Source organism: Penicillium cinerascens, assembly GCF_028974065.1.
Source record: "Penicillium cinerascens strain IBT 15544 chromosome Unknown contig_24_segment0_segment0, whole genome shotgun sequence".
Lineage (NCBI taxonomy): Eukaryota > Fungi > Ascomycota > Eurotiomycetes > Eurotiales > Aspergillaceae > Penicillium > Penicillium cinerascens.
The window spans coordinates 3,589,491-3,610,679 of NW_026695290.1; the positions used below are offsets into that span (position 1 = coordinate 3,589,491).

General features: G+C 46.1%; 9 protein-coding genes across 9 annotated transcripts; 6 read left to right on the plus strand and 3 right to left on the minus strand.

Moving 5' to 3' along the window:
- Positions 1–5,307: 5,307 nt before the first annotated feature.
- Positions 5,308–6,481, plus strand: N7498_004461 (GPR1/FUN34/yaaH family-domain-containing protein; the record flags this gene model as incomplete). The annotated part of the gene is made up of 6 exons (XM_058451523.1): positions 5,308–5,512; positions 5,574–5,661; positions 5,711–5,775; positions 5,829–5,864; positions 5,957–6,181; positions 6,240–6,481. The coding sequence occupies 6 exons, from the start codon at positions 5,308–5,310 to the stop codon at positions 6,479–6,481; spliced, it is 861 nt and encodes a 286-aa protein (XP_058310985.1).
- A 543-nt stretch (positions 6,482–7,024) lies between these two features.
- Positions 7,025–7,924, minus strand: N7498_004462 (enoyl-CoA hydratase/isomerase family protein; the record flags this gene model as incomplete). The annotated part of the gene is made up of 4 exons (XM_058451524.1): positions 7,025–7,136; positions 7,198–7,550; positions 7,611–7,670; positions 7,724–7,924. Coding segments are annotated over 4 exons (726 nt in total), but the record flags the coding sequence as incomplete, so codon positions are not given.
- A 408-nt stretch (positions 7,925–8,332) lies between these two features.
- Positions 8,333–9,508, plus strand: N7498_004463 (uncharacterized protein; the record flags this gene model as incomplete). Its single annotated transcript, XM_058451525.1, has 3 exons — positions 8,333–8,389; positions 8,440–9,144; positions 9,209–9,508. 3 exons carry the CDS (start codon positions 8,333–8,335, stop codon positions 9,506–9,508), a joined length of 1,062 nt encoding a protein of 353 aa, XP_058310987.1.
- Positions 9,509–10,372: 864 nt separating this feature from the next.
- N7498_004464 (MBL fold metallo-hydrolase) lies at positions 10,373–11,423 on the plus strand (the record flags this gene model as incomplete). Its single annotated transcript, XM_058451526.1, has 2 exons — positions 10,373–10,984; positions 11,133–11,423. Coding segments are annotated over 2 exons (903 nt in total), but the record flags the coding sequence as incomplete, so codon positions are not given.
- Positions 11,424–12,012: 589 nt separating this feature from the next.
- On the minus strand, positions 12,013–12,966 carry N7498_004465 (alpha/beta hydrolase; the record flags this gene model as incomplete). The annotated part of the gene is made up of 1 exon (XM_058451527.1): positions 12,013–12,966. One exon carries the CDS (start codon positions 12,964–12,966, stop codon positions 12,013–12,015), a length of 954 nt encoding a protein of 317 aa, XP_058310989.1.
- A 626-nt stretch (positions 12,967–13,592) lies between these two features.
- N7498_004466 (flavin-containing monooxygenase) lies at positions 13,593–15,206 on the plus strand (the record flags this gene model as incomplete). The annotated part of the gene is made up of 1 exon (XM_058451528.1): positions 13,593–15,206. One exon carries the CDS (start codon positions 13,593–13,595, stop codon positions 15,204–15,206), a length of 1,614 nt encoding a protein of 537 aa, XP_058310990.1.
- Positions 15,207–16,829: 1,623 nt separating this feature from the next.
- Positions 16,830–18,284, plus strand: N7498_004467 (fungal specific transcription factor domain-containing protein; the record flags this gene model as incomplete). The annotated part of the gene is made up of 3 exons (XM_058451529.1): positions 16,830–17,365; positions 17,414–17,596; positions 17,657–18,284. 3 exons carry the CDS (start codon positions 16,830–16,832, stop codon positions 18,282–18,284), a joined length of 1,347 nt encoding a protein of 448 aa, XP_058310991.1.
- An 854-nt stretch (positions 18,285–19,138) lies between these two features.
- On the plus strand, positions 19,139–19,959 carry N7498_004468 (SDR family NAD(P)-dependent oxidoreductase; the record flags this gene model as incomplete). The annotated part of the gene is made up of 2 exons (XM_058451530.1): positions 19,139–19,710; positions 19,764–19,959. 2 exons carry the CDS (start codon positions 19,139–19,141, stop codon positions 19,957–19,959), a joined length of 768 nt encoding a protein of 255 aa, XP_058310992.1.
- A 444-nt stretch (positions 19,960–20,403) lies between these two features.
- On the minus strand, positions 20,404–20,862 carry N7498_004469 (uncharacterized protein; the record flags this gene model as incomplete). The annotated part of the gene is made up of 1 exon (XM_058451531.1): positions 20,404–20,862. The coding sequence occupies one exon, from the start codon at positions 20,860–20,862 to the stop codon at positions 20,404–20,406; it is 459 nt and encodes a 152-aa protein (XP_058310993.1).
- Positions 20,863–21,189: the final 327 nt, after the last annotated feature.

A 21,189-nucleotide genomic window follows, 5' to 3' on the forward strand; every position in this document is an offset into this window, starting at 1 on the left:
GACTGTATATTTCGCGTAACTCTTATACTTAATAAATTTAACCGTGGCCCATCCGTCGTAGTCGTCGATAAAGGCCACCTAGTATCTCTCGCTATTGATGCCCTTCGATAGCCTACCGCCTCCTCCGAGGTCGACGTGGATAAGCTCTCCTAGCTTAGTTAAGCGCGGGATGGTCGGCATCGCGCGTCTTATCCTCTAGTGCGCTTTTCCTACTACATAGGGCTAGCATAGTCGTTTCGGGACCGTCAGGCCTTTGATATTGATGCCCTCGTATATTTGGGCCGCTTAGGCGATAGTGCTTATGCCTAGGTGGCAGAGACGGCGGTGCTATATCTCCACGTTTAGTCTTAACCGATCTAGCTTAGAGGTTAGCGATTCTTGTCGCTCTGCCTCGCTGATTGTGCGTGCTATAACTATATCTCTAGGGTCTTACGCGGTTATAGCTTCGGTAGCTATCGTGGATTCCGTAAGCATTTCCGTAGATATTTCCGTAGACGTATTTAGGACGTCCGTAGCGTCCTATATAATCTCTTTGACGTTTAGGAGCTAGTGACGTCCTCGCCTAGTGCTAGTGGCTAGTAGTGTGCTATCTTCTATCTATAGGGCGAGGTTTCTGCGGTCGAACGTGGCTTTAATGCCTCTATCAGCCAATTTTGGGCCACTTATAAGGTTATAGCAGATCCCTAGTACGTATAGTACGTTATATAGGCGCACTCGCCGTCCTTCGCGGCTAGCGTCGTGTAATACTATCTTAATGTCGCCGATAATATAGTCGACATTCTTAGTAGCCAGAGCTATCCGGACCGTCCTAGTCACCTTCCTAGTGCTTCTAGGGGTAAAGAAATCGCTTAAGGACACTATGTGTTCGTTATAGGCTATGTCCATAATCCACCGTAGTATATCCGGGATCTCTAATTCCGTCGACAGCGCGTAGCTTAGGGGGTTAATGACCTCTATGGCTATAGCATAGAAGCTATCTTTACTTTAATCGTCTTGATTTAAAGTCTTACTGCCTATACTCTCGCTGCTTTTGCTTCCGCGAGGGCGCAGTGGGCGCTAGTCTAGGTATTTCTTCTAGCATTAGTCGATATTATAGCCGCTCTTTCCGTAGTGCTCGTAGGCACTACGGCTATTAGGGGGCCTACGAGAGCGTCCTTTTCCGCTCTTCGTGCTCGTCGAGAAGACTAGAGATAGTTATTTCTCTTTGGTCTTTACGAGTAATAATTTTCGTGCGATCTTACGGAAATTAAATAGATCTTTAGTCTATCTCTTTTCCTCGGCTTTCTCGAGGAAGTTCTGCTTCTAGTCCTTCCATCTAGGCGTGTCTAGGTTAGTAAGGAGATACCAGTATCGGTTAATCTCCCAATCGGTGTTCCGGGGGCGTCCTGTCTACGTATATTTATATGCTTGCTCGATCTTATAGACGTAATCTACTACTCCAGAGCAGCGGCTGATAACCGTACGTCTAAGTGCGTCGAAACTATCGCGCGTCGTCTAGATGTCTGAGACGGAGTGCTAAGAATTGATCTACTTCTAGATAAAGCGTGGCTATAGATAGTACTGCGCGAGGTCCTTATTTATCTCCTTTGAGATAGTGCTTAGTAGGACTCTTCTAGCGCGGATATTAATGGATTCCTATTCGAATCGAAGGTCGTGGTCCTTCGGGGGTTCCTTAATAGTGCCGTCGAGGATGCTCATCAAGCTATCCTATTCGAGGGCTACGGAGATATTTTCTCGCCATTAACGATAGGTGGGCGCGCTAGTGAGTCTCTCTACCTATACGTAGTCTCCACTACGCTTAATAGCACGGAATGCATACTTAATGCGCTTCTTGCTATCCTTGGGGATGTCGGTGCCTAAGATAGGCGACCGGCTCTTTAGACGGCGTGCTGAGGATATACCGTGGGCACTGGAGGCCCTTAGAGGATCGTTATCCTTAGAGCCGTCTCTTTCTTTAGTATCGCTGTCGTTGCCGTCGTCTTCATCATCCTCGGAGGACGGGTTATCGTCGTCGGAGGGTCCGTTAGGCTACTGTTAAGCGCTGTCCGGTGCATACGGCTGCTTATAAGCCGTTTCGCGCGATATCTACGCGCTTAGTCCATCGTCTTCGGGTTCCACGAGCGTTCTCAACGACGTCTATAGAACTAGGTGTTGCGGAAATGCTCCAGCGACAGCGGTTGTGGCTGCAGCATTAGCCGTCTTAGTATGGGTCGATGATGGCATAATGCTATGCTATCTATACGACCGGGGGGCCTCTTAGAGGTGAGGTAAACTAGGCGGGTATCCGGTGTCTATGGTTTAGACAACCGGGCTTATAACCTATTGAGAATTAGGGGGTAGATAATCAGACGAAAAGAAGATAGATAGGTAATTGATGGTAAATTCTGATTTTCTTTTCTACTCGTTCTCAGGGGGATATTTATATCCTACCCCTGAGAACTGTTTTCTAAGAGAAATGCATACAAAAATGTTCTCCTACACCGCTGCCCGGTGTCCATAGGGAAACCCCCTGAAAAGAAGCAAAGAAGGCGATATAGATAAGGAACCTGCATATACGGGCGCCCATTTCCAATAACCTCATGGGCCTAGCTGACCAATCAGCAGCCATCGGGGCAGAGAGATGCCGACCGATATTGGCGCCTTAGGATGAGGGCTCCAATTTCCAACAATTGAGTCCGACGTATTTTGAAGGTCTCGAATGTTTTCAAGATGTGGTGGATTGAAAATATATATTTCAAGCTCAGAGAGCTTAATTACATTGTATTTTATGGTAAACGTAGTGATATGATTATTAAATTATCCCAGACCCCTAAATTAGGCTATTTGTGCTCTAGATTAGTGAATTACTGAAAGCTAAATAGAATAAGCTTGTGGTTGTTGAAATATTTTGTTCTTAAATATCGCGTTTACTATGGTGTTTTGAGGTGGGCGGCTCGCTTGTGTGGGCGGCTCGCTTGTGAATTACGTTAACGTAATCGGTAAGCGAGTGGGCCATGTAAGCGAGTGGGTTAGAGAAGTTCAACCCGGACCCAGGCTGGGTTGGGTTTTGCGTCGAGACCTTCGACCCAAGTTGGGTTTTGCGGAAGTCTAACCGAACTGCCGACACTACCGAACTGCCGACACTACCGAACCGCCTGTTCTGTATCCCACAGTAAATTTTTACCCCTATATCTCAGCCAATCTAAGTTCGCTGCAACAGATACACGTACTTCAGTTCGATATTGTATTCAATAGTCAATTAGACGTTTAGTTCGTATACTTACTCAGTTGAGTTTCCGGGTAAGTTGAATTGAAGCACAATATTGGGTATTTTGTATCAACATTGTAAGACATAGACAAGGATATTTCAAAATTACAGCATCGGCTATAACTTCACGAGCTCGGCTTAGGTGGCGGCAGAAGCCTCCTGTATGAATAAGTCGTGCGAGGTCGGCTACGAGGTGCACTTCACGTCCCAATTCGCCATTTGAGTTGTATGTTATCCGAAGCATCACTGTTATGCGAACCCCAGTCGTCTTAGTTGGCTAGCTCAGCAGAAGGTGAGATAGGAGGAAGACTAGGTGGAATAGCGAACAAAGGCTGAGAAAATAACAGAAAACGACAGGTCCCTGTGCCCGTTTCTATAGCTGCCACTGAACGAGAAGTCGGGAAGTCTGGTATCTCTGGTAAAACTTTGCTCATGCCTAAGGAATTTGGACCCCAGGCTCCAAATGAGTTCCAAGTACCATATAACGACAATCACGAAGAAGAGGAAAGAATAAGATACCAGACAAATACTACACAGAAATGCAATTCAAAGGAACCTGGACAAGGAACCTCAGCTCGTCTATTTCCAATCATCTGGATTCTCTTCGGGAGCTCCTTAAATCTCATTTTCGGTACAGAATGCAACTAGCGAGTCTAGTTGCGGGGATGCCCGAACGGGTCATTGATATTTGAACCCTCAATCGATTGAAACTAGCCAATGGAAGCCTCCAAATCTCTGTCAGTACGACAAAGGTCCAATGGCACGAAGCCAGAATCATAATACTGCAATCGATTCCACCCTCCCCTCTGGTGACAGCATTTTCGGTCCGACAACAGTCCAATAGTTAGTGGATACTCGGCATTATAATCTCCCCATCTCCCCAGGCAGAATAGGATGTAATCAGGCTTGGAATGGATAAAAGAGAGAAGCATCATACAATGAGGATATTGGTAAGATATGCTTATCACCAGGCAAGCACAATCTTCGAAAATACAGTTATTCGTCGGTGACTAAGTCTACCAGTTGGCACCTTTAATATATTTCCAACGCGGGGCACGTTAGGTGAGGTTCTTTGTGATCTGTACGACAAATTCCCGTCCCTTCAGCCCCATATATTTTTCTACAGTAACATGCTGCACCTAGCACTAAGCCGGGTTTCGTTACGGCATGGACCTGTGGTTATTGGAGGATTAGTTGATCCCGCAGTGGACATTTGATATACATTTATGGGGCCGATTACACCAGCCAGAGTGTGGGGTAACTACGATATAACCCAAACAGAATTTACAAGGAAAATTTCCAATAATATGGAAGTCACTTTGGTATAGATATGGGTCAAGGTAGTGGGGATGGGTACTCCTCGGCCGGTTATTTGACCAATGAAAGGTGAGTCCGGGGACCCTCCCCCGTAACTACCGTGCCCTTTCATACAACTGGTGCAATAGGTCAATGTAGAGGAAGGAGAGTAGACATAGTCCACCATGTATGATGACTGTAAGATGGTCCAGCTTTGAATACTAGATCGTAACCCGGCTCTAGTGACATGAAGCGGAACTCACATGCCGACCTTGCTTTTCAGTTAAAGTTGAGAACATACCCAAGCCGGTCAATTTTGTGTAAAATAACCTAAATTACTTTGGTACAGTCTGTCCTTAAAGTTCCGGTATCATTGGTATGAAATAAAGTTAATAAATACCCAGTGGTGTCTCCCATTGGCCGAAGTACAACACTTTGAAAACTGGCTTTTCAATAATATGACCCAAACCTAGAACAAAATATCTCCAGTTATCCACATTACCCGCATTACTCAAACCCCAGATTGCCGAAGCTACAAATCTGCTCCCACTTGGGTAATCCCCAGCCCGGCATAGTTGTTTACGGGTGCTTCGAGATTACCATCCTTGGATACGGCAATGAGAGAGAGAAGCTTATAAAATCCGCGAGCCCTGGGGCTGTATGAGTTCTAGGACGAAACGGACTCCATTTTTCCACAAGCAAATTGAATAAAGCTTCCACCTTCTCCACATTTTGAGGTAACATTCTTAACTATCATGAGCAAAATGTCCTCTACCACTGGCGAGGAGAACCACCATGAGCCAATCATTCCAACACCTTCTCCTGCAAAAGAAATCGATCCATTGCAACGCATTAGAACAGCAGGAAATGTTTCAATCCCACCGGAACTGTTCGAACAGTTGTACCTTTCCCCTCACAATCGAGTCAAAGGCGAATTGCGACAGACCTTCGGAAACCCTACTCCAATCGGTACTGTTATTATTGTTGGCTTTTATCCGCTTCATTTTCCACCTGACTGATCCTTAAACAGCTTTGGGTGGCTTCCTGATCTGTGCTACACCGTTCTCGATGGTGGCGTTGGGCTGGGACGGTGCAGGTGGTCTTGACGCTGCAAATGTGTAAGCTCAATGTCTTAGTGAAAGATACTGTCCAGCTAACAGCTCATAGTGGTTCTCTTGTATTTATGGGAGGTCTTCTATTGATATTAGGAGCCGTCGGGGAATGGATTTTAGGTGATTGACGGAAATGACTATAAATTGTTACTCTTGCTGATAAGCCTCAACAGGCAACACTTATCCTGCCACAGTATTTGCAATATTCGGTAAGTATTACTCCTACTATCGCGCCTGATTACCTGTGGCCGTCTTCAGACGTGGCCTGACGTATAATTCATGGTATTGATGCGATGCACAGGGGGATTCTGGTTTTCCTTCGGCGCTACCTTGCAACCTAGCTTCAACGCGTACGGCGCCTACTCTCCAGATCCTTCAGATCTGGCCAAGGGCATGAACGCCGGGTTCTTTGCCACGTTTGCGTTTTTCATGGTGGCAATCTTGATTGTCCTCACAGTACTCGGCATCGCAAGCATCCGAACAAATGTGAGCTTGTTCTCGTTGTTCATTGTCTTCATTCCTGCGGGTAAGTAAATGGAATATAATCCATTCAAGAAGATTATATTAGCTAATTTAGGCAAAAGTTGGCTGCCTAACTGCATCTTTCTTCGCTATCGCTCGCGGTGACGCTGTCTACGCCACAAAACTTCAGCATGTCGGTGCAGGTCTGCTGCTGGCTGCGAGTTTGATTGGATTCTACATATTCATCGCCCTAGTACTTGCTTCAGTCGACTTTCCTATTACAATCCCCCTTGGGGATTTATCTACAGTTATCAAAGGGGCAAATGAAAGGGCAAGAAAAAGGGGCAAGGCTGAAATGGTTTAATGCGTACTATCTCAGCCGGATATCAAGTTTTACACAGTCCAAGCCGCCTCGGAAAAATTGGAACAAGGTTGAATGCATTCCGGACCATTACAGGGAAGAGCAATGTTCTTATGATGTGTATCTCTCGATTTATTACGCGGCTTTCAAATATTAAGATAAAAGTGATAGTGTTCAGGATTTGGTTGTTTGTGGGGAGGAGGGTTTCCTTAGTAGACGAGACAAGAAGTAGGGAGAGGAATAAATGCAAGGCATACTTGGAGAGGCTCTTAATGGGTCCAATAATTGAGATTGTAGTGAAATCTTATTGCAAATCTATAGCGCATACGAACACGTTGGTCAAATCTAAGATGGAGATTCCATAATTTCTCCAACCATGTATCCAAACAATAAGACGACAAGATCTTTCTCAAGGCGTTTGTTTGCTATAACAGAAAGTAGACATTAATGATCACGTGTAAAGTTCAGACATCTGATAGTCCCATCTGATAAAAATTCGATTTCTTCGATCTTGGCATGGGAAAACTGAACCATTCACTCATGCTCTCAAACTTTTGGCTTGCCAGATCGGAAAAGTTGACCGACTATGAATATGACTGTTTGCTGCATGCGTTGGTTCATCTCCCCCCACAACTCAGATCGTAAAAGGCCGTATACCCTGTTGCCAGACAGTGAAAATGAGAAGACGCTCAAGCAAATGAAGTGAATACTCAACTTACCCAGCTCTGGCTTTGGGCGCCCATTTATTAGCGAGTTCTAACGCAACATCAAGCAATTGTTCGGGAGATGCAATAAAGTCGACAACTCCATCTTCCAGTGCCTCTTTCCCGGTAAACTTGTGCCCTTCCAGGAGCATCTTTCGCACAGTTTGTGGCCATTGTTTGAATTTAGGAAGCACACTCATGCCCGAGAAATGTATCCCAAGGTCAACTGGAGGCATGGAGATAAAGCCGCGGTCCGCATTCATGATGCGGTAGTCATTTGCAAGAGCTAAAGGACAGCAGGCACCGAAAATATGGCCCGTAACTAGTGCTATCATCGGGAACGGAAAATTCATAATAGCGTGCAAGAGCTGCGTTTCAGAGGTTAGAAATGTAGCTTATGCCATCGTTTCAAAAATCCTTCAACATACAGGGCAAAAGCCGTCTGTGTTTGCAAATGAATTCTGGCTGACCTCCTCCAGAACGAGTCCCTGCAGGGAAATTTGTTAGTTTACAAACTTATGGGCTTTGATGGTTTGTATACCATGCAGAAAAACTTAGTGTTATTCCCACGCGTAATAAGAGCTCCGTCGGAGTATGCCCCCAGAGTCTGCCGGATTGCATCCAATGCAGCAATCATTTCTTGGCAGAATCTGACCTTTAAGCGATTCTCTGGGCCGAGCGATTCTCTGGACCGATTTCCATGGTAATTATAAATACCTTGCCTCCCCTTTCGAGACTGAGGCTATGAAATTGGCGGGATTCTGCCATAGTCGGTCCTAGTCAAAATTCGATGAAAACTCTCGCAGTTACTGAACTTGACAATAAATAGGGAAGGTCACATTCAGAGAAAAGAACAAAACAAAAGGCAGTTAAATGCGGTCAATCTCACGCCCATGCGATTACCGATTGCCTAAAGTCGGCCAGTTTCCGCCTTTCGGCAAATCCATGCCGCTCTTTGTTCTTGAAATGGGCATATAGCCTTTCAGAGGAGATCTTAAATGTGGAAATTTATCTTTTTCCTTACCGACGCAAAATGTTAACCATCGGCATAATTTAAATAATTACTTATGAAACCCCGCACAGCTTGGGTATTATCTTGATCGAATGTGTATTCAATAAAAAGTTGCAACCTACAATTTCACCTGTTATTATGGGAAAAGCCATATTCATTGGCCTCAGTGGAGACACCCCTGGAAAGCCAGGTATAGTGTTTATTATCCACTCTCTTTACGCAACATCCCCAACCCCATCCCGCAGGAAGGAGAACTTCTTGTACAGCTGAGAGCTTCTGCCCTTAATCATCGAGACGTTTTTATTCGGCAACGGCTCAATGCCGGTGTCACATTCGATGTCACTATCGGTTCGGACGGTGCTGGAATTGTTATTTCGGTAGGGTCCCGGGACCCTGCGTTGCAAAAATGGGTTGGACAGCGGGTCATTCTCAATCCCGGAAAGGGCTGGAAAGATGCCATTGAGGGACCCGATAGTAAAGAGGGCTACGCTGTTATGGGAGGAACAAGACACTACCGGAAAGGGACATTCCAGGAATACATCACAATTCACGAAAGAGATGTCGAAATAGCTCCTGACCATCTTATAGATGCGGAGGCGGCTGCACTGCCTTTGGCTGGATTGACTGCCTGGAGAGCATTGATGACGAAAGCCGGGATGAATAACTGCCGAAAAGGTGCTGTCGTGTTGGTTACAGGCATTGGTGGTGGCGTTGCACTGATGGTAATGCAGTTTGCTATTGTGAGAGGTGCAGATGTCTACGTCACCAGTTCCAGCGAGGAAAAGATTCAGCAGGCCGTTCGGATGGGTGCCAAGGGTGGTGTCAACTACAAAAAAGGCAATTGGGATAAAATGCTCCTAGCAATGCTCAGCCCTGATAGGCCGCACTTTGACGCAGTCATTGATGGCGCCGAAGGAGATTCAATTGGAAGGTCTGCAAAGTCACTTAAGGTGCGTTTGGACTTAATTTCGCATGTCCACATGAAATGCCAAAATAAAAGTCTAATATTTTCAGGCCGGCGGTGTTCTTTCGCTCTATGGAATGACCGTTTCTCCGAAGATGCCTTTTCCGATGCAGGCTGTTATCAAGAATATCGATGTGCGTGGCTCGACCATGGGTTCCCGCAAAGAATTTCGCCAGATGGTCGAGTTCGTCAAGGCTCACAAAATTCGGCCCGTGATTTCGAGAATCTTACAAACAGGCTTGGACGATCTTGACGCCATAGAATCCCTCTTCACCGACATGCGAAATGGAAAACAGTTTGGGAAGCTGGTTTTGGAGTTTGGTGAAGGCTTTGAAAAGAGCAAGATATAAAAGAATAGGTTGATTGCATTTGACTTTTCGCTGCAAATAATACAAGCCATATAGACTTGCCTATGTGAGCGTAGGGTGTAATTGGCAAGTGACTTGTTTTATTTTTCGAGGCCTAAGGGCTACAGTGTCAGGAAGTCTGCTGTGCCCGCGTTAAAAGCAGTTAATAGGAGAACTGACACAGGAGTTTTCACTGGCGGGATAAGAAGAAAGGTTATGACCGACACACATAGTTCAGTGTCTTGTTCAATTGATGATCGGTGGCGGTAATAGCTCGTAGCTAGTGATCCTGAAAATGACGTATTCATCGTCGGCTTGGTTAAGATCGGCAGAATTTCCCCAATCGCTGTCGGTGAAAGACTTATGTTACACGGGATAATTTAATGATAACCGTTAGTGTCTAGGGGACAATCTGTCCGCATACCCTTCCCGTTGACTGGATAAACCTTGTACTACGTCAACCATTACGTCAGACTTACAAATAAGATTAAGTTAAATTTACCGCGCGTAGAGAGATCCACTACTTAGTGAATTTGAGGGAGTCAAACCTCGGACTGCAATTGTGGCGCTTCGCGCGAAGTGGTTACTACAAGAACTAACTCCCCCAACGACTCAGTCTTGGAGAGCCGTAATATTGCCCAGCACAGACATATCACACAAATTGGCATACTCTTCTATATACATCTCCCCTCTCTTCACATTTCCCAATAGTATGGAAAATAAAACAGATTCCAACAATCCCGCGAGTGACCAATTGAGTATTCCACAATCGTTTCAGACGGTGTCGGTTCATGTGGTTGATTCGTACGTATTCCTATGCCCTCTCTATGGTATTCCAAAATATTTTAATTAATAATCTGCCAAGTAAGCGGCACCAGGATCGACATACCGGCAGAGCAGTTTGTGCAGCCGAAGGTCTGCGGCTTCAACCGACTTAAGGGCCCTTCCTTCTGCTTCTTAATCAGTCACGCATCAGGGCAGAAGGTGGTATTTGATCTCTCGGTTCGCCAAGGTTTTGAAAAGCTAGCCCCGACCGTGGTCGATGCTATTCATAAACTCGTTCACGATTGGCATCTCTCCACTTCAAGGGACGTCTCCGAAGTGCTCTTCGAGAATAACATTCGGCTACCCGATGTGCAAGCCATAACCTGGTCACATTTTCATTTTGATCATGTTGGAAATCCGGCTTTGTTTCCGGCAAGTACAGAGTTAATTGTTGGGCCTGGATCCACGGCGGCGGTCGGCAATGGATATCCTAACGAACCGGATGCACCTGTTTTGGCCAGCGACTGGGAAGGACGGGAGCTGGTGGAGCTTGATTTTGGGGAGACAAATGACACCTTGCAAATCGGCCAATTCAAAGCTCTCGACTGGTTCGGAGATGGGAGCATTTTTGTCCTCCATACCCCGGGCCATGCAGTGGGCCATCTGTGTGGGCTTGCTAGGGTACTAGGCGACTCATATGTTCTCATGGCTGGAGTAAGGGAACTACCGAGCCTTCTGAAAGCAGCATGTATAGTGAATAACACATTGTTCTTAGGAATGCGCTCATCACCCTGGAGAATTTCGGCCCTCGTCTCACGCTCCACTTTTTCCACCGCTCTCCCCGGATCATCAGTTGAGTTAGGTGGCTTGCGATGGTCACACTGCACCCTTCTTTCAACCCGCAAAGGATTACACGCATGATTACAAACAGTGTCTTTCGACATTGGAAGGCATCGCAGAACTCGACGCCAAGGATAATGTCTTTGTTGTTCTCGCTCATGACAATCATGCGCTGTCTATATTTGAAGAAAAGGATGATCTTGGCATGAGATGGCTTTTCCCAGAGAAGAGCATAGATTCCTGGAAAAGTAACGGACTCAAGCAAGCCATCCGTTGGAAATTTCTCGCCGATTTTGGCCACTCAGTTGACTAGCAGGCAAAATTATATTCTAGTACACGGATCTGGAAGACTCATTAAGTCAATTGTTCGTTTTGCCTGTAGTTTAGTGAAGTAAGGCAGATTAACTTTCGTCAATTTATTTTGCAGTAGAACTAGAAAACCCGACTATTAACTGGGTTGCTGATGTGCGGATTAAACTGCGTCCGTATGTACGTCCCGCTGGGGCACACTTTTTCAGACTAACTTTTGGCTCGTTGAAACTACCGTTTCTCATAGCGGGATATTCCGGAAGAACTCTAGCCAGATATCCTCCAGTGCTGATTTAAGACTTTTCTAATATTTTTGTACAAGTTGGCCCAAATTTGTCTCACTTGAGCAAAACTTAAATAAAATGTATTGCACAGCACCAATCCCTATAAGATAGAATTAACCAGCGTACCGAAAGATCCGTGTTTCTACGCCTTATTTCCAGAACAACATACTTCGAAATTTCAAAATTGAATAGGAGCAGAGCGAGAGAGATGGAGATGTAGGATTGAGCTACGAACGACTGAATACTGGGGTACACGAAGGAACAGTGCATGCCCTGGAAACATGTTTGACTAAAATGGGTCGCCCATGCCTAAATCGTTTTCATGGCCCTCATTCGGGTTTCAATCGCGGTTTTGCTGGCCGTTGCGGTCGGCGCAAGGCTGATGAAGCCATGCGGTAACCCCTCGAGCAAGTGGAACTCGGTAGGTATTTTTGCCTCCACAAACATCTGAACATAGCGCAGATTCTCTGGTAGTAAAATGTCCAATTGTGGACACTCGAGATAAAGACGCGGGAGGCTATCCACAGTTTTTGCTCGCGCTGGCGCGGCGTATGGTGAAACTCGATCTGTTCCCATATCCTTCCCGAGATAGGCAGCCCACCCTGTGATGGCATCATCGAGGTCAAAGAAACAGAGCCCCCCCGTATAGTCGCTACAGATCCTATCATCGAGCATTGGATAGATCAAAAGGTGTTTTGCCAGTTTGGGCATCAAACCACGGTCTCTTGCGAGGAGGGTAAGGCCTGCAGCCAATCCACCTCCGGCACTTTCCCCCATCACGGCAATACGACTGCGGTCAACACACAGTTCTGGAGCATGATGGTGGACCCACATCAGAACTGACCAGCAATCCTCAAGCGGAGTTGGGAAGGGATTCTCGGGAGCAAGGCGGTAATTGATGGTAATCATTGCGACTCCGGTAGAGGAAACATAGTGTGCCAGAGCTGGCACGCTATGTATAGCTTGAAAGCTGAAATACCCGCCACCGTGAATGTGAAGGATCACAGGACTGGGATCATCGCCCAATACGTTCGTATTGCGGACATGGTGGATATCAATCTCGTGGCCACCTGCGACCGGAACATGGTGCACGATGTATTCGATGTTGTCAGGCAGATGAATCGACTGCTGTCCTCTGCTCATTAGCCCTTCGAATTTGGCTCGTCTAGCTCCCACATCGTGGATAGCAGGCTTGATTGCTTGGGCTTGATCTAATGCCGGTTTAGCTATCTCAAGCCATTCTGGATCATAAGAGAGAGCCATGTTGAAACGCAATTGCCACAAAAGACACGAAATGCTGGATAGGTCGAAGATCAACAAAGTGGGCTGGATATTTGAAGCGGTTCTTAATTTGCTTGGCTGGTTTGCGCATTTTCCTTGGTCTGCTACCCGGTTACGGCTATACACCGTAACGGTCGAAAAGTAAACGACTGCTCTGTTGACACTGAAGATTTAGAACGACTAGGTCGAACAATGAGCCTAAGCTTTCGTTCAATGATGGCTCCACCATGTCAAGTTTATTACATTCCCAGTCAAATGTCAACTTTGGTACCGTCCCGGTTAAAGAGCCGGCTATTCTATACCCAGACAAAGAAAGCCGCAGCCCAGCATCTCGAGAGATAATGCATAATTGGTTTAGCCGAACGATAAGCTTTAGTAAGCCACATGACGCGTGTTGCCGAGCGAGTTCCATGGCCGAACTCTTTAGACCCGAGAACCGTCAACATTTATGATAGCACTGTAATGATCATTTTCCACTTATAGATAAAAGGGCTTGATTGGCCACAAGTTGACGAGGAGCTGTCAAACCTCAAGATCTCATTGAAACTCTTTCATTTTCATTCAATTTTCATCTTGTCAATATTGGAGAAGCGAGCGAGGCATTCAAAATGCCCGAGGACAACGCCAACCTGGACGCCGATGTTTTGGTTATCGGAGCAGGCTTGGCAGGCATATATACTGTGATATCCCTTAAACGTCTAGGACTCCGGGTCAAAGTCATTGAACGTGCACCTGAAGTAGGGGGCGTCTGGTATTGGAACAAGTACCCAGGGGCACGGTTCGACTCTGAAAGCTACACCTATATGTTCACCTTTTCGAAAGAGTTGCTAGACGAGTGGAATTGGAAAGAACATTTCTCCGCACAGCCAGACACATTGAATTACATCAACTACATTGTGGACAAATTTGATATTCGCCCAAACTTCCAGCTCGAAACCGAGGTCAAATCTGCTCGCTACGATAGCGCAACGCGCTCATGGACTTTGACCGACTCCACAAAAAGGATATACACGTCTAGATTTCTCATAAACTGCCTGGGTCCTCTTACCACCCCAACCCTTCCGGATATCCCCGGCGTGGCAGATTTTAAAGGAATTGCCTATCATACATCTCGTTGGCCAGATGATCCTGTTCCGCTGGCTGGAAAGCGAGTTGGTGTCATTGGTACCGGTGCTACTGGTATCCAAACAATCCAGGAAGTTGCAAAGACTGCAAAACAACTGACTGTGTTTCAACGGACGGCAAATTGGACCGCTCCGCTTCGAAATAGCAATATTGATCAGGAGGAAATGGAGTCGATTCGGGAGCGATACCCGGATATAATCAGAGCTTGCAAGGCAAGTCCGATGGGTTTTATGTATCAACCAGACCCCCGAGAAGCCTTGAAATTACCGAAAGAAGAATGCGAGGCTGTATGGGAGAGCCATTACAATCAAAGAGGCTTGGTCAAATGGGTTGGCAACTTCAAGGATATCTTCACCAACCAGGAAGCCAACGACCTTTACAGTGAATGGATGTCGAGGAAGGTTCGGGCTCGCGTTAATGACCCGGCTGTTGCAGAGAAACTTATTCCAAAGAGCCATGGCTTCGGAACGAGAAGAGTACCCTTAGAGAATGGGTATTATGAGCTTTTCAACAAGCCGCACGTGAAGCTAGTCGATCTCCTCGAGACACCTATTGAGCGGATCACGGAGACTAGCGTCAAAACCACAACCGAAAATGTTGAACTCGATGTTCTGATCTACGCAACAGGATTTGATGCCCTTACTGGATCATACGAGGAGATCGAATACTTTGGACAAGGAGGGTTGAGTCTCAAAGAATGTTGGGAGCATGGCCCCAGGACCTATCTCGGCTTTGCTGTCCCCGGGTTCCCAAACATGTTCAATATCCTGGGCCCTCACCAAGCAACTGGTAATATTCCTCACGTCATTGAATATGCCGTCGAATGGGTTTCGAGGTTCATGAAATACCTGCAGGACCATGGGATCACCTATGTCAACCCTGATGTAGAGGGTGAAAAGATGTGGACACAGCATGTTTTTGATTGCACCAAAATACCCCTTTCTGCAAAGGTAAACTCTTGGATGACTGGATATAACTCGAATCGCCCTGGAAAGAGCCAAAGAAGAGTTATTCGTTACTTTGGCAACAACATCGAATTCCGCCGGCGCTGTGAAGAGGTAGCGGCGAACGGCTATGAGCACTTTGAGATGAAATGAATCGAAGCGGCCCCCTGTGGAGTCAATATTCTTCTTGTTGAGTGTTGTTTTAAGAGTTGAACAAGTCGTCTTTTTGACTTCCTGGTGGGCTAAAGATGCCCTCTAAATAGCGTCTTTATTATAAATTGAATAGTTTGCTCCAATACAGCCAGTTACAAAATTGAGATGATATGTCCACGATATCAATTACGTGAGCCCCTCAAGCTTTTCTCCTGCCGTAGTTGGTCTTTGGAGCAACATCTTATATCCATGTCTACCCTTTGCCTGCGGACAAGAGTTGATAACTATTACTATACCAATGAGGTAGCATCCCTTCCTCTGGTACATTACTTCACTTGAATCATTCATGGTATTACCGAGATCAAAACTCTACTTGTATTGAGTAAGCATGATCGTCAAAAGGCAGGGTCGGATTAATAATGGGTCGGCATAACCGACAGCGGCTATAAGAACGTGCTTTTACCGGTCCGGCACTGCAACCGTTGCCAATCCCCACAATACATCAAATGGTGGAGATACCATGCATACAATTGTATTTAGATTCATGTAAGCCATAATCAACAGCAATTTCAAAATCCGTTTTTCCCAAGCTCAATTCCATGTTCTTTCCTGATCATTGAGCTAGATGCGAGACAACCCTCTTTGTTATATCCGTACTCCTCCAAATGCCTCCTCAAATTTCGCCCAGTCTGGCCGAGAGACCACGCATTAGACGTGCTGCAGTAGCTTGTGAATATTGTCATGCACGCAAGGTTCGTTGTGATGCAATGGTCCACGGGTTTCCTTGCACAAATTGCCGCCTCGATGATGTTGAGTGCCTCAAGCGGTCCCCGAAGCCAAAGCCTGGGCTCCGGCCAACGACCTGGAAGAAGAGAAACAAGGTCATGTGCGGGTTGAAAGAAAACGCCGTGGAAGCTGAAACCACCCCTACAGGATTTGCAATTCAAGCTGAACCGAGTATGCCCGCCCTAGTATTAGGAATAAAAATCGTATCGTCTAGCATGATACTACCGAGAGAAGGTACCTAATATAGCTTATAGGTCCTCCTGACTTCAAAAATTTGCCATTCGCATTTTACTCGTTCCTTGATTCATCCCAACTTGGGTCCATTCCGGAGTCCGAGGTTTGTTTTCTCGATTCCGAAGGCAGCTTACATTTACCGGATGAGTCTATGCTTGAATGCTTAATCAATCATTATTTCCGTTATGTTCATCCCTGCCTTCCTTTTATCGATGAATGGAGGTTCTGGAACATATATCGCCGACCAAGAAAGTTTCAAGGGCAGTTTTCTCTACTCCTGCTCCGTGCCATGCTATTTTCAGCAGCGCCAGTACGTACAAAAAACAAAAGCAAATAAGTATGTTGATATCTGCTGAAACAATACCTAGTTCATACCAAGTAGTGTCGCCAACGAGTATGGATTTTCTTCGCCTCTTTCTCTACGGAACAATCTCTACTACAAGACAAGGGTAGGGTATTCACTGGTCCTTAAGTCGACGATATGTCTAATTGCTGTGACGCTAATCCGATTTAGCTTCTTTTTTCCATGGAAATGAATCTAATTTTATATCCAAATCGCAAGCCGCATTACTATTAAGCTTTCACAATTCGGATACCGACGCAATGTGCAACTCGTCCTGGCTCTCCATCGCTATCAAATACGCGAAGGTTGGAAACACCGATCGATCTAGCTCTTCTAGGTCCTCAGTTAATCAGAGAATTCTGATTCTGAAAAAACTCTGGTGGTGCTGTTTGGCCCGCGACCGAGTGATTTCCTTAGGAATGCGTCGGCCCGTCCAAATCAGACTTGAGGACTTCCCCTTTATAAAAAGAAAACTCTCCCTGGATGACTTCGAAAAGGAAATAAGTCACTCGGAGGTCTACGACTATAAAACAAAAAAGGCGCTTTGTAGTATCTTCATTGCGCAATGTGATTTCTCCCGTGTCGCAACTGACCTCCTAACTACGGTGTACCCCGAGCGAACCAACTCAACCAAAGGCGATTTTGCTGAGAATCACGTCATATTTGAAGAAATGATGCAGCTTCAACTAGGACTCTCCGCCTGGTATTTTGAGTTTACTACCTGCACTGAATATGGCGGAGACTATGCCCACCCTTCTGCAAGACTCTTCTTATCTCTGGTTTCAATGTATTACCAGTATGTCATATCCGCAAGACATATGTCACTCACACTAACTGGAGATAGATCGGCTCGAATGGCTCTATGCAACCATGCCAACCGTCTAACTGCAGACTACGAGTTGCCGGAATTCTTACGGGCAACGATGAAGTCATATAACGCAGAACTCTGTGACGCTGTGACCGACATAACAGAAAGTTTTAAGGACCTCGCTGATGCGAACATGGCAAGATATCTTCCTGCTAGCGCGTACAGTTCACCTTTTATCTTATTTAGAGCTCCAATATTGTTGCTGACAGGCTGCATCAGTATGGCATGTACAGTGTTCCCTCTGATTCTATGGGGAATGAACGTTATCCTTTCGTCAACACCAGCCGATCGATATCGCAATGCACAGAATTTTGGGCTGCTTAAGGGACTCAATCAGTTATACAGCCATCGCTTCGACACAAAACGTCTCTCTGTTCTTATAGGGCAAACACTATGTTTCTTCAGGCCCAAAATGGTCGATATAGCGATGAGATACAGTGGCGCTTCCTTCTCCGACATATTTGAGAAGAGTCCGCAAACCTACGTGGAACTTTACCTCTATCTGGATAGCTTGATATCAGCTGATCGATTTCTGTTAATTGACGGCAAAGACACTTCTTCCCCACTGCCTGTACCTCACCAGGGTGAAAGGGTAGGACAGAATCCCCCGCTAAAAAATCCTGAGTCCGAGCAACCATATGAAATGGTTGACCAGAGACTTTCAGACTCCGGACAATCATATGAAATAGAGGATCAAGGAATTTGGGAAACGGTCTCTTTCCCCCCCAGTGTGAACACTTTGAGTAACATCGAAGAGGGATTGCCGAAGCTTACAGAACAGAACGATGAAAACAATGAGAAACTAGGTGAGGATTTCTTTGACTACCTCGCCTTTGCCGGCGAATGACGTGATAAGTGATTTCACACCTCTACTTTCTGTTCTTATATAATTTTCCACGATTTCCACGATTTCGGGGCAAACCTACTGAAAATTTACTTTATTCCGCGAGACGAGGGTGTGATTCCTGTAATATATGATTATTCTACTTTCATTTACGTGAGTACTGTAAATTGTTGGAAGATTCGCAGAGAACCAAACAATCGGAGCATGATTATACAGTTAGCTCTACCCACAGGAGCCTGATTCATGATATGTAGGATGAAAGAAAAGCGCTCTATGGAAAAAGTGGAATGTTGGATCAACACATTCATCCATTGAGAAAATCCATTTCATGGATGGCAGTGACGTCCGATTCATATATACTCTTGGATTTGAAAGCCGAATCTTAACAAAGATCATTCCTGCCTGACGACACGATATCCTTGTCTTGAAGAGATGGTTTGGTCAAGTTTACTGGCGGGGAAATTAGTTTGTTGCTTTACATAGCCGAATTGCCGGTGAGTAGCGACAATTCCGCTACCCTGCCCGCCGTTAGACACAAGCCCCACAGAGCTTATCTCGAACTTTCTGATTGGGTGACACTTTCTGGGTAGACAAATCTCCGGTAATAATGTATTTCGATATGTCCTAAAGCCATTGTATTTCGATATGTCCTAAAGCCATTGTCTTTCGATAGAAGCAAGCCAGACCGCTGGTGCGGTCTGTCCGGCAACGACCCCGGCATTCAGGGCGGAGCATTAGTGCTGCATTTAAGGCCCTATTTCCGTCAAACTTCTGGAGACAAATTTACAACGTACCGTCTTCCTGAACAGCCCACGTCTAAAAAGGAAAAGAGAGTGAAAACGAAAGACCAAGAAAAAATGGCCGCCCATTTCACAAATAAAGTCTTCTGTCTTACAGGCGCAGCAGCCGGAATAGGCCTATCCACAGCCAAAGCTCTTCTCTCACGCGGTGCGGCCGTCGGTATTTGCGATATCCGTGAAAAGAATTTACGCAGCGCATATGATTGCCTGACTGAGACTGAAAAGTCGCGAGTTTTGATACACCCACTAGATGTTACCAATCGAGCACAAGTCAGGGATTTTCTGGAAGCCACCAAGAGCCGATTTGGCCGGGTCGATGGCGTCGCAAACATTGCCGGGACAGCCGGCAAGAGTTTCGGGCTCAGAGAGCTTTGGGAAATCTCCTCGGAAGAGTATGATTTTGTGATGGACGTCAATGTTCGTGGAACGTTCAACTTGCTGGCGGAGTCGATGGTCCCCGGCTTTCTTGAGCCTGGGTCTAGTATTGTCAATCTCGGAAGTGTGGCTTCGGCGCGCGGGTACAATAAGGGCGCTATGTACCCTGCCAGCAAACATGCGGTAGTTGGCTTGACGAAAAGTGCAGCAATTGAAGGGGGCTCCCGAGACATCCGTGTGAATGCCATTTTGCCGTATGTGAATATTAGGCTTCGCTCCAAAAATCAATTACTTACTGCAACTACAGGGGTCCGACGAACACTGAACTTCTCACTCAGGCTACCGAGGCTTTTGGGAACATGAAGCGGCCAAGTGCGTTCCGTCCTATGCAACGTGCAGCTGATGTATCGGAGCTTAGTAGCGTAATTGTTTTCTTGTTAGGACCAGAGAGCACTTTTGTCACAGGTGCTGTGTGGGCAGTGGATGGCGGGTCCCTTGCATGAGTGCTGGGGATGATTACAACCATGTATCTTAACTGTATGTCCGAATGTGTGATTCCACTGGATTATGCGAAGCCGGTCGTCTGATACTCATTTTAGAGATACATACAACAGGGATAAAGGTCTTAAAATATAGTAGCTCAGTTAAATGACCAGGGCCATGTTAATGCTAATGGGCGTTTGCCCTTTTGAATTGCCAAAGGCCATTTAAACACGCCCAATTCTTCATTTGCTTTCAGGGCTCGGTAGTTTTCCAGAAACCCAGGTATGCTGTATGATGCGATCCCCCACCTTGAGAGGGACAGATGCAAGTAAGGTTGCCACAAAACGAGCCGGAGCTTTAGATGACGGGTTCAGCCATCTGTGCATGGTTCCCCTTTGTACTGTTGAGTCCTGCATATACAATAATGAGGTCAATTAAGTATACAGATAATGTATTGGAGGATTTTAACTTACACCCGTTTGCAAAGACACCTGGCTGGCATTCGCGCAATCGTCTCCAACTTCCAAGACTAACTCACCCTGTACCACCGTAACAAAGTCTACCGATAATGTCCTGTGCCACGCAGAGCATGCGGATGGACCAAAATCTCCCTGGACAAAGTTCGCACCGCCTGGGATGACGAGTTGGAAGGAGGTGGGACTGTATTGATTGGCAGGGGTGGGCTCTTGAGAAGCCATATAGTATGTTATATCGCTGTTATTTTCGATATTTGCCGGTATTTTTTCCAGGTTGTAGATGGCGGTGATTGCGTAGCCTCCGCGGTCATGAAACCTTAGGCTTGGAGACGCCAGAATAACGCTATTGCCAGCGGCATCCATGCCAGTAATGTATCGCACATTTTCCCGCAGTCCATGTGTGGCAGCGTCACCTTCCAGTGAGTCTGACTCCGTCTTAGGTAGCATTATGTTCAGTTGACTTTATTTGATTTTTGTAGTAATTTGACTTGTGGAACCGCGGTGGTATTTAAGCCTTACGCCTTTCGGCTATATGGTAATCAAAGTGTGGGCCGCCAACAAGCCGGGATGACTAGATCGAGCCAACGTCACTTGAGCGGAAACCGGTTCCTTTATCGGGGACAGTCACCGATTTCAGGGCTACTGCCGTATGTTGCAGAAGACCGTAGTTTGATGCATAGAGAATACTAAAGGTTATTCATATTACCCATTGAGCTCGCGAGGGATTTCAGTGAATACCTGTTTGGTTAGGGTCCGTCTATCTTAGTACATTCC